Raw genomic sequence first — 12,391 nt, 5'->3', positions numbered from 1 at the left:
AAAATTACTGTAATGAATGACTCACTATGAAATAAAGATATGACATAGGGACACAGATACATTTAAGAATGATTTTTTCTTTTAGAAATGAAGCCAACTACTTAAAAAAAGTTTTAACACTTTTGTTGTTTTATGAAGTAATTAGGTTGAGTAATGTAACAAGAGAAAAATGCTTGGCGACTTTTCAAATTCATGCTTCTTTATTGAACATATGCCCAAATTGATTTACAGCTTCGATGTACTTTTTAACAAAACAAGATTTTAGAAACTTAGAAAAACACATGATTTTTTTTCACTCTATCCCTTCATCCCCCCTCCTTCTGTTCTTCCTTCTCTCATTTCTTTCTTTATTTCATTTGACAAACTCTGGATGTAGTGAGAAGAACATAGGGAAATGAATAAAAATGTTAAAAAATCTTAAATTGTGTATGAAAGTAATCTTTTAAAATACTTAATTTTGTAATTTAAGAGATCAGGATGTAAAGGAAACAAAACCTTTGGCCGGGTGCAATGACTCAGGCCTGTAATGCCAGCACTTTGGGCGTTTGAGACAGGCAGATCACTTGAAACCATGAGTTCGAGACCAGGCCAACATGGTGAAACTCCATTTCTACTAAAAATACAAAAATCAGCAGGCCATGGTAGCACTTACCTGTAACCCAGATACTTGGGAGCCTGAGGCAGGAGAATCACTTGAACCTAGGAGGAGGAGGCTACAGTGAGCTGAGATCATGCCACTACACTGCAGGCTGGGCGACAGAGCAAGACTGTCTCAAAAAACTCCCCAAACCAAAAACCTTCACAGGTAGTGGTGTGGTTTTCCCCTTCATCTCTAGATTACATCATCAAAATAATAATATAATAAAAACCACTAAACCATTTCTGTCATTTCAAAATCATTTTTTAAAAGAAAGAATTCAGGTTTTACTTTTTGACTTTTTAATTTTGAAGTTTTATACCTATCACAAAAGTGGCACAAATAATAGAGTGCCTATCCCCTTCACCCCATTTCTCTGTAGAACTATGATCAAAACTGAGAAATTATCACTGGTATAATTCTTTTATCTAAACTGCATCTTATTCAGATTTGACTAGTTTTTCCACTAATGGTCAGCCTTTACTTTTAGTGAGTTTTTGAATACATGAATGAATGGGTGATGACAGAGTATAAGAAAATAACACTGGGGGCCAGGCATGGTGGCTCATGCCTGTAATCCCAGCACTTTGGGAGGCCAAGGTAGGCAGATCACGAGGTCAGGAGTTTGGGACCTGCCTGGCCAACATGTTGAAACCCCATCTCTACTAAAAATACAAAAATTAGCCGGGTGTGGTAGTGTGCACCTATAGTCCCAGCTACTTGGGAGGCTGAGGCAGAAGAATCACTTGAACCTGGGAGGCGGAGTTTGCAGTGAGCCGAGATTGCTCCACTGCACTCCAGCCTGGGCAACAGAGTTATACTCCATCTCAAAAAAAATAAAATTAAAAAATTAAAAAACGAAAGAAAATAACATTGGGAACAGTGAGAATAGAGAAAGACATGAATACTTACGGAAAGTGAATAATCAAAAGACTTTTAATATTTTTATTTAATACTTTGTTCTCCCACTATAGTTGTATGTCTTAAGTGTTAACTAGAGACTCTTCCCTTTCTTGTCTTTATCCATGATAGGCATATCTGTTACTTTTACAGCAAAATTATCATAAATCTCTCTGACAAAGGGTTACATTATTTCATTAAAAGAGCTAAATAAATTTAAAGCAATTTCTAAGTGAATATAAAAAAATAAAAATTGTACTATCAGTTTCTAGAACTATAATTTAATAAAATAAAATATTACTTGATGTTTTGAAGTCTATATATGAGTTTAAGTCCACTTCTAATAGATTATGATGAGATTCTCCGGCATATTGCTTAACAAGGTTTCTTAATTACCCATTTTTTTCAATGTATTTTTACTAAAGATTTTGAGTAATGAATTCCTTTACCCATGATAAAGAGACAATACCACCCCATTCATCCCAGAGTTAAGAAGGGAGACATTTGTTTTGTACTGTCCTTGCAGCAGAGCTCTCTGGAGTTCCAGATGTGGAAGGGAGTTGTACCTGGTAAATACACAGCCCCTTCTCTGATTTTTGTCTTATTGTAACTGGGAATACTTAAGTCACTTCACAGCCACAGTGTGGTTCTCTGTGGGGATTCCTACTAACTAAATGGTAATCTATTTTCACTTTTTTATTCCTCTGGCATTCTGACAACTTTTCAATGACAGGAATATATTTATAAGAGATTTTCACAATATAAACGTAGCCACCTCTGAATTGTACTAGGGAATGAAAGGTACACCTTCTTTAGTTATTGTTACCCAATAGGCTTGAATGAAATAAAACTTCTAGAATTTCTACTAAATACATGATTTTAATCAGGCCTTTAAAGAGTTTTTTTTTAAACTTTATTTTTTCTGCTTCATTTAATCATCAGGATTATGGAGTTTAAAAATACAATAGCTTTATGGAGATATAATTCATATACTATACAACTCACCCATTTAAAGTGTACAATTCAATGTTTTTTAGTATACTTAGTATACTTCACAGGTTTTGTGACCTTACCAAGGTCAATTTTAGAACATTTTCCTCACCCCATAAAGAAACCTCTTACCTATTTGTGGTCACTGCCTATTCCTGCCTCCTCTCAGCCTCTGGCTAATCTACTTTCTGTCTCTATGGATTTGCCTGTTCTGCACAGTTCACATAAAAGGAATTATATAACATGCAGCCTTTTGTGACTGTGTTCTCTCAATTAGCGTAATATTTCTTAAAATGCTTCCGTGTATTTCATTTCTTTTTTGTTGCCTAAAATATCCCACTGTATGGCTAGTCCACACTTTATTTATCTGTTATCATTTGGTGGACATTTGGGTTACTTCTCTTCTTAGGCCATTATGAATAATGCTACTATAAAAATGTGTGTCTAAGCTTTTTGTGAGGATACATGCTTTTGTTTTCTTTTAATTTTTTTTTTTTTCCTGAGCTAGTCTTGCTCTGTCCCCCAGACTGGAGTGCAGTGGTGCAATCTCGGGCCACTGCAACCTCTACCTCCCAGGTTCAAGCCTCAGCCTCCTGAGTAGTTGGGATTACAGACGTGCACCACCATGCCTGGCTAATTTTTGTGTTTTTAGTGGAGATGGGTTTCACCATGTTAGCCAGACTGGTCTTGAATTCCTGACCTCATGATCCGCCTGCCTCAGCCTCCCAAAGTGCTGGGATTACAGGGATGAGCCACCGTGTATGGCCTATGCTTTCATTTTCTTGGTTATATACCTAGTAGTAAAATTTCTGGGTCATATGGTAACTCTATAGTTCTAAACTTTTTGAGGAACTGCCAAACTGTTTATCCCAGTGGCTACCCCATTTCACAGCTCACTAACATGCATGATGGCTCCAGTTCTTCACATCCTTGCTAAACCTTGTTATTGTCTCTTTTTTATGATAGTCATCCTTGTGAGTGTGAAGTGGTATTTCATTGTGGTTTTAATTTACATTTCTCTGACAGCTAATGATGATGAGTATCTTTTCATGTGCCCATTGGCCATTTGTATCTATGTTCTTTGGAGAAATGTGTCTTTAAAACCTCTGCTCATTTAACTTTATTTTTTAATTTTTTATTTTATTATTATTTTTTGAGACAGAGTCTCACTCTGTTACCCAGGCTGGAGGGCTGTGGTGGAATCTTACTTAGCTCACTGCAACATTCACCTACTGGGTTCAAGCAATCCTCCCACCTCAGTGTCCCTAGTAGCTGGGATCACAGGCGTGCACCACCATGTCTGGCTAATTTTTGTATTTATCGTAGAGACAGGGACTAAGCCCAGGTTGGTCTCAAGAAATCCTCTGGCTTTGGCCTACCGAAGTGCTGGTATTACAGATGTGAGCCACTGTGCCTGACCTGCCTGTTTAAAAAATTGGATTAATTGTCTTTTTATTGTTGAGTTGTTGACTCATTGTGGTTTTCATTTGCATTTCTCTGATGGCTAATGATGTTAAGCATCTTTACATGTGTTTAGCGACCATTTGTATATTTTCTTTGGAGAAATGTTTATTGAGATCTTTTGCCCTTATTTATCGCCCAGCTGGGCTTCAGTACTGCTTGCTGATCAGTGCCTGAATGTGTGCCAGCTGGGCTCTAAAGCACCCCTCCGTTTCTGCCAGTGTGCCTTCCAAGGTGGCTTTCATGCTCAGCTGCGACTGCAGCTCAGTCTCAAGACCCTGGAGGGTGCGCCGCAGGTTAGCGACCTTGGTCCTGCTCATCTGGAGATGCTCCGTGTGGCCAGCAACCTCCCAGTTCAATTCTTCACTCCGGCTGGTGAACCAGGCTTCAGCATCCTGGTTCTGCTCGGCCATGACCTCATATTGGCTTGCATGTCACTCAGGATCTTGGCAAGATCGGTGCTTGGAGCCGAATCCACCTCCACACTGACCTGGCCTCCCACTTGGCCCCTCAGTGCACTGATTTCCTCCTCCTGGCTGTGCTTCAGGTAGGCCAGCTCTTACTTCATCCTTCGATCTGCATCTCCAGGTCGGTCCTGGCCAGGGTCAGCTCATCCAGAACCCTGTGCTGGCCATTGATGTCGACCTCCAAGTTCATGTGCAAAGCCTGCTCCGTCTCAAACTTGGTTCGGAAGTCATCTGCAGCCAGAGGGGTGTTGTCGATCTGCAGGACAGTCCTGGAGTTCTCAATGGTGGCACAAAGAATCTTGTCCCGTAGGTCCTGGATGGTCTTGTAGTAATGGCTGTAGCAGCGGGAGGGCCCGGGCCCCTTCTTCTGGTACCAGTCGCGGATCTTCACTTCCAGCTTGCCGTTGGCTGCCTCCAGGCGCGCACCTTTTCCAGGTAGGAGGCCAAGGCGGTCGTTGAGGTTCTGCATGGTGAGCTTCTTGTTGCCCGCCAGCAGCTCGTCGGATGCGGCTAGGACGCCGCCATAGCCGCCGCTGTAGCCCCCTGAGAAAGACGAAGACACGAAGAGGGCGGATGACACGGACACGCCGCGGCCTCTGGAGCTCCCGTGCATGCTGGGCGCGCGAAAGGTGACCCCCAGCCAAAAATGCACGGAGCCGCCGCCCAGGCCCCCCTAAGGAGAACGTGGCAGACGACTGGCGATAGCTGTAAGAAGTCCTGGCGAAGTGGATTACGGACAGAGCGACCCTGGTCCCAGAGGCTGCGATTTGCGGGAGGAGCCTTCCCCCCCGCCGCCGCCCTGTTGTAAATGTTCTTTAAAAATTCTGGGCCGGGTGCTATCGCTCACGCCTTTAATCCCAGCACTTTGGGAGGCCCAGGCCAGCAGATCGTTTGAGCTCAGGAGTTCAAGACCATCCTGGGCAACATGATGAGACGCTGTCTCTACAAAAATTACCTGGGCGTGGTGGTGTGCGCCTGTGGTCCCAGCTACACCGGAGGCGGAGGTGGCAGGATTGCATGAGCCCAGGAGGTGGAGGTTGCAGTGAACCCAGATTACACCATTGCATTTCAGCTTGGATGATAGAGCAAGACCCTTTCTCTAAAAAAAGAAAATTCTGTACAAATTTATCAAATACATGATTTTCAAAACTTTCTCTTATTTTTTGGATTGTCCTTTCACTTTCTTGGTGGTGTCCTTCGAAACACATGTTTTTAATTTCAATTATGTCTCATTTATCTATTTTTTCTTTTGTTGCTAGTGCCTGTGGTGTCATATCAAAGAAATAATTGCCAAATCCAAGATTGTAAAGATTTACTCCTATATTTTCTTCTGTTATATAGTTGTAGCTCTTATGTTTAGATTTTTGGTCCATTTAGAGTCAATTTTTGTATGTACTACGAGGGGATCCAATTTCATTTTTTTTTTACCATTTTTTTTGTAAAGATTCTTCCAATTGAATCGTATTGGCGTACTTGTCAAAAGTAATTGGATGTAAACGTGATAATTTTTATTGTTTATATGTCTGCCTTACACTAGTACCAAGCTGTCTTTATTACAATAGATTTGTAGTAAGTTTTGAAATCAGAAGTTATGAGTCCTCTAACTTTGTCTTTTGGCTATTCTTTGTCTATGGTATTTCCACATGAATTTTTAGGATCAGATTTTATTTCTGCAAAAAAGGCATCTAGGATTTTAGTAGGTAGAATTGCCTTGAACATGCAGAGGAGTTTGGGAAGCATTGCCATATTATCAATATTAAGTCTTATGCTTCATGACTGTGAGATGTCTTTTGATTTATTTTTGTCTTAATTTCTTTCAACAGTATTTTGTTATTTTAAGAGTATAAGTTTGTACTTCTTTTGTTAAATTTATTTCTAAGTATTTTATTCTTTTTGATTCTATTACAAATTGAATTTTTTTTAATTTCATTTTTTGTTTGTTTATTGCTACTGTGTAGAATACAGCTGATGTTTCTATATTGGCTTTTATCTTGCAATCTTGCTTAACTCGATTACTAGTTCTGTAAGTTTTTTAGTGGATTCCTTAGGACTTTTGATATATAAGACTGGGTCATCTGCAAATTGAGATAGTTTTACTTCTTTCTTTGCAATCTACATTCGTTTTATTTCTTTTTGTACCTTAACTGCACTGGCTAAAACCTCCTCTGTAATGTTGAATTGAAATGGTGAGAGTGGATGTCCTTGTCTTATTCTTTTTAAAAATATTAGTTTAAATTTATTTTCTTTTTTAAAATAAATAGTTGAGGGTCTCACTATGTTGTGCAGTCTGGGCTCCAACTCCTGGGCTTAAGTGATCCTCCCCTCAGTCTCCCAAAGTGTGGGATTACAGGAATGAATCATTGGGACTGGCGTCTTATCTTGTTCTTGATTTTAGGGGAAAGCATTCAGTCCTTCACCTTTAAGTATGATCTGGGTTGTGATTTTAAGTAGATGCCCTTTATTAGGTTAAGAAAGTTGTTTTTTTTTTTTTTAGCTTTTTAAAAATTGATACATAATAGATGTACATGTTTTCAGGATTCATGTGATAATTCCAAACATTAATATAATCAGATCAGGGCTGTTGATATACCCATCACCTTAAATATTTACCATTTCTTTATTCAAGGAACATTCAAATTATTCCCTGCTAACTATTTGAAATGCACAGCCTTTTGGTGTTAGCTATACTCACCCTACTGATCTATCGAACAACAATTCTTATTTCTTCCATCTAAGTGTATATTTATACCCACTAATCCACCTGTCTTCATTTCTCCTCCCCTTACCCTTCCCAGCCTCTGGTAACCATGAGTCTGCTCTCTATCTTCATGAGATCTGCTTTGTTAGCTCCCACGTATGAGTCAGAATGTGTGATATTTGTGTGTCTGTGCTTGACTTCTTTCACTTAACATAAATGTCCTCTGGTTACATTCATGTTGTTACAAATGAAAGGAATTTATTTATTGTCCAGCTAATTTTTTATGGTTGAATAATATTCTGTTATATTATATAATACATAATATAATATAATATAAGTCAAATTGCAGTTGTTTTTGAAACAGGGTCTCAGTCTTTTGCCCAGATTGGAGTGCAGTGGCATGATCATAGCTCACTGCAGAGCCTGGAACTCCTGCACTCAAGTGGTCTTTCCACCTCAGAGTCCCAAGTGGCTGGTGCTATAGGTGTGTATCACCATGCCCAGCTAAATTTTATATTTTTTGGTAGAGACAGGTCTTACTCTGTCACCCAGGGTGGTCTTGAACTCACAGCCTCAAGTGATCCTTCTGCTTGGCCTCCAAAGTGATTGGATTTATAGGCATGAGCCGCTGTGCCTGGACACATTTCTTTATCCATTCAACCAGTGATGGACACTTAAGTTGACTCTATATTTCCGCTGTTGTCAATAGTGCTGCAATAAAAATGGGAGTGCATATATCTCTTCATTATTGATTTTCTTCTTTCTTGGATATTTGCCCAGTTGTGGAATTGCTGGGATATAAGGTAGTGGTTTTTTTTTGTTGTTGTTGAGATGGAGTCTGGCTCTGTTATCCATGCTGGAGGGCAGTGGTGCTATCTCAGCTCACTGGAGCCTCTGCCTCCTGGTTCAAGCAATTCTCCTGTCTTAGCCTTGTGAGTAGCTGGGAATATAGGTTCATGTATATACGACACCTGGCTAATTTTTGTATTTTACTAGAGTAGCTGGGAATACAGGTGTGAATACACCACACCTGGCTAATTTTTGTATTATTAGTGGAGACGGGGTTTCACCATGTTGGCCAGGCTGATCTCAAATTCCTGACCTCAGGTGATCCACCTGCCTCGGCCTTCCAAAGTGCTGAGGTTATAGGTGTGAGGCACTGTGGCAGGCCTTTAGTGTAACTTTTATTGAAAAAAATCCACCTATAAGTGGATCCATGCAGTTCAGAACGTTGTTGTTCAAGGGTGAATGTAACTTTGAATTTGTCTCTCACTTTTAATTTAATCTTAAATTCTAATGACAAATTTAATTTTAAATGTATCGATTTAAGGCGTTACATTACAACTTTTGACAATAATAACAGAAGGCTGCCAGACATTGCCAAGTTTCATGGCAATATCGTCGTTGAAATTGTATTGAAAAGCAGGGAAAAATAAGTTTAGCCACTATATAGTCTCAGTTACTTGCTTTAAACATTATTTAGTACTTTTGGAAAACAATTTACATGGTTTATGATGGGCTAAGAAAAAGGACAAATTAACTTTTGAAAATGATTCAACAGAAGCTGGAATTAATTAATAAGGAGATGACTGAATGAATGTGTCAACCAGTTGAAATGTGAAATGTGAGATTTTTAGGTATTCTGTGCAATTCAAGGCTTAGCAGAATGAAAGGTAGTGACAAGTAAAAACTATCTGATATATCAATGACTAATAATAATGTTGATGATAATTTTGATAGGTGATTTTTATTTTGTGTCAAGTACTGTCCTAACATCTTTACACATGGGCCAAGGAATGGATTGTCAAATCAGACTGACATGAAGTGGAGACGTTAATCAATATTAAGCTTTCATTATAATTTCAAGAATATAAGCAATCAAAAGGCTCAGGAAAAGCAGAGACAGGTCCGGGACATTGAGAGAGGCCCCTGGATCCTTTCTTACTGCAATAGATAAAACTCTGCAGTGCAAAGCAGTAGATGAGGTCCTTAATGAAATATATGAGTTACTAGCAGGGAGTGTTATAGGCTGTGAAACATCTCCATTTTATACCCAGATCGTTGCAAAGTTCATGCCCTGTGCCCCATGTTCCACATCCCATAAACCTGTAGATTCACAGTTTGTTTATCGTAATAATCCTAATTCAGGTGCAGTCTGCAAAAAGCTTTTTATGGGTAAGTAGTCTTTTTTAAAATTATTAAGCAAATACCATTAGTATTTTTTGTCAGCTATTGGCATACTTATAAGGAGGTTAGACCAGATTTTATAACCTTTTTTTTTTATAGTGAGAGAGTCTCTCACCCAATAAGGAGAAAAACACTGCTTTAACTCTTTCTCCTCAGCAAATTAACTCATTTAAATTCAACTAATTATTTTTTTTTAGCATAAACAAGATAAAATATATCAAGAAGGAATTTAAAACATTTGAAACATCAGATCGGTTTCTAAAATATCTTTTATTTTTACTTTGGTTTAGTTTGATTAGTAGGGGTTGGGGAGAGAAATACACTGAGAAGTATATAATAAATATAAATATTTTCCTATTATGAACAGATATTCACAATGGCAATTTATTTTATTAGTTTGTTTTTGTGTGTATGTGTCTGCACAGTTCATAGACAATTCCTTTTTCCATTTCATATTAGAAGATTTGAGAAATCATATGATTCTTTTAATTTTTAATTATTTCTTCTTTCTCAACCCAACCTTCGTATCAGGATGGAGAGCCGGTTCGCCCAGGAGTAGCCATGACTGATCTTGCCACAGGCTTGTATGCATATGGAGCTATTATGGCTGGATTGATACAAAAATACAAAACTGGGAAAGGACTATTCATTGACTGTAACCTACTGTCATCTCAGGTAACAATCCAAAGAACATTTTAGATAACGTTATAAAAACTGTGTCTGGGTTATACCTTTTCAGATCAAATTCTCTGGTTACATGTATAAAAACAATACAAAAACCAACACAACAACAACAAAAACTGCTTTGCTTTGATGTACTTGTTTTCATATTAAAATATGTGGACCATGAAGATTTTGTTATAATGTAGACATCGTTGTTGAACTCCAATTTTCCAGGCTGTTTTTACTAGAATGTGTCTGTTGCTTCTTGTGAGACTAGAGATATAGTTGCTTCACATGTGCTCTATAACTTCTTTTGACTTGTTTCTTCACCCTTTTTGTGCCATGGATCCCTTTGGTAGTCTGGTGAAGTCTGGACCTTTCCCTGCAATTGTGTTTTTGAACACATAAAATGAGGTACTTAGGATTACAAAGGAAGCCAGTTATATTGAAATATATTCAGTGGAAAAATCAATTTTGCATTATAAAAATACATATAATTTTTACTGACACATTAAACCACAGTATCTAATAGTGGGTATAACACTATTACAATTTTGAAGTTGTGTTGAGCATAAATGGTATTTCACAATATCGGTAGTAATTGTAATATGATACAAAGGTATGTATAATATTTATTTGTGATCAAGTCATAGGTACTGCTATGGTTTGTCACCTACATTTATAATAGAAGAAAGTGCTAAAGTTTAGTTAGAGGTTGATGAAAATAAAGATATAATTTTTTTTTTTTTTACTCAAGTTGTTTAACTCCCAGAAATCTGTCCATAGACCCCAGATTAAGAATTCCTGGCTTCCACAGTTATCAGTTATGTTGTGCTAAATACTAAACTGAGGGAATAAAAGGGTTAACTCACTGTCAAAATGACATTTTGCCTTCTTTTCACTGGATCAGACCCAGATGCTGTACCATATGTGGAAGTTGATTCTGAATAGATAATTTTTCCATGATAGAAAAAGAAAATATCTGATTTGTGCAAGGAGACATTTTACTGTGGGAAAAACTACTTTCTAGACATAGAGACCCCAGTTGGGAATTTCAGATTTAAAAGACATACATGGGAAAATAGTAAACTTGGAACACAGCTTTGGACATTTTTTCCTCTTAGGCAAAATTAAGGAGGTGTATAGAAATAAAAAACATCAATATGGTTGAAAATGAAATATTACATATGGGTTTTTATATAATAGTAGCTTTGAGTCGCAGTCAGAATTTTAATGTTTCTATAAAAAGGTAAAAGAGCTCTTTTCAAATGAATGGTCTCACTCCTTAGTAGAGAACTATGGATGTTAGTTATAGGAAAGTGCAGAAAGTCTTTTCTTCCCTAAATTTTAAGCTGTAAGGAACCTGAAGTAGGGTCAGTAACTGAATAAAGGTTGCACACCCAATAGGTACGGAAGCCATGGAGGTTTCATGGGTGTGTGACCTGTGCAGTCACAGGTGGCCCTGGGCTTAGTTAAATGTTCTGCTGTCACTGTGTTGAATTCGTTAATAACTTCAACAGGAGGCCCTATAGTTTTTTATTTACACCAGGACTCACAGATTATGTAGCAGGTCCTGGAGTTGGGACTCTGCTTAGATCTCCTGATTTTTACCTATACTGCTTTACTATAATTTATAAAGAGTATTGTATTGTTTAAATGAGTATTGTAGAGTTTAATTCAGTTCTAGCATCTAACTAGCAGTTCACCATGTGAAGGCGTGTATTTCCCTGGGAGTAAGGGTTGGGAAGGTGGAATCACCTGCAGGGTTGCTTCGAAGTGAAGGCACAATGAGTGTAAACTCATGCATATACACACAGCTATATAGTCAATCCTTTTTGGTGTGTGTGTATGTGCATGTGTGTGTCTATTTTTATTGTCTATGTTTCTCCCTGAGACTGCAAGTTCTATGACTGCTGGGACAATGTTTTTGCTTACCATGATATCCTTAATGCCCAGCCCAGGCTTTGTTAAAGATTAGCTTTTCCAATCTTTTGAGATCAATGTGAGAAATCCTATTACTAATGGGAATGTCTTGTAACCTTTAGGTTTGCCAGGGAAGATGAGAAAAGGTAGTAAACCATTAGAATTAGGATAAGTACTCGATAAACAGCTAATGATGAGATGATTTGATTTTGGCAAACACAGTAGCACTGATTTGGCCTGTTGTACTATAGTTAACTCAGATTGCCAAAATATTAGTATATTTAAGTCTCATTAACTATCTATGCATCTTTTTTTTTTTTTTTTTTAAGATAGGGTCTCACTCTGTTGCCCAGGCTGGAGTGCAGTGGCACGATCTCAGCTCACTGCAACCTCCGCCTCCCAGGTTCAAGTGATTCTTCTGCCTCAGCCTCCCAAGTAGCTAGGACTACAAGCATGTGCCAAAAC

General features: G+C 38.2%; 1 protein-coding gene and 1 pseudogene across 4 annotated transcripts in view; one reads left to right on the top strand and one right to left on the bottom strand.

Moving 5' to 3' along the window:
- Positions 1-12,391, top strand: part of SUGCT (succinyl-CoA:glutarate-CoA transferase) — a 691,493-nt gene that overhangs the window by 108,784 nt on the left and 570,318 nt on the right. For all 4 annotated transcript variants that reach the window (XM_012473534.3, XM_064366749.1, XM_064366747.1 and 1 more), the window contains one exon: positions 9,872-10,015. In XM_012473534.3, coding sequence (XP_012328957.2) covers positions 9,872-10,015 — 144 coding nt within the window. The remainder of the gene's footprint in view (positions 1-9,871; positions 10,016-12,391) is intronic.
- Positions 4,138-7,049, bottom strand: LOC105732223 (keratin, type I cytoskeletal 19-like; annotated as a pseudogene).

The sequence above is a fragment of the Aotus nancymaae genome, unplaced genomic scaffold (genome assembly GCF_030222135.1).
Source record: "Aotus nancymaae isolate 86718 unplaced genomic scaffold, 86718_ANA_hifiasm-v0.15.2.pri h1tg000065l, whole genome shotgun sequence".
NCBI classification, from domain to species: domain Eukaryota; kingdom Metazoa; phylum Chordata; class Mammalia; order Primates; family Aotidae; genus Aotus; species Aotus nancymaae.
The sequence above is the reverse complement of the archived record's forward strand: the minus strand, read 5'-3'. Positions and strand labels throughout refer to the sequence as shown.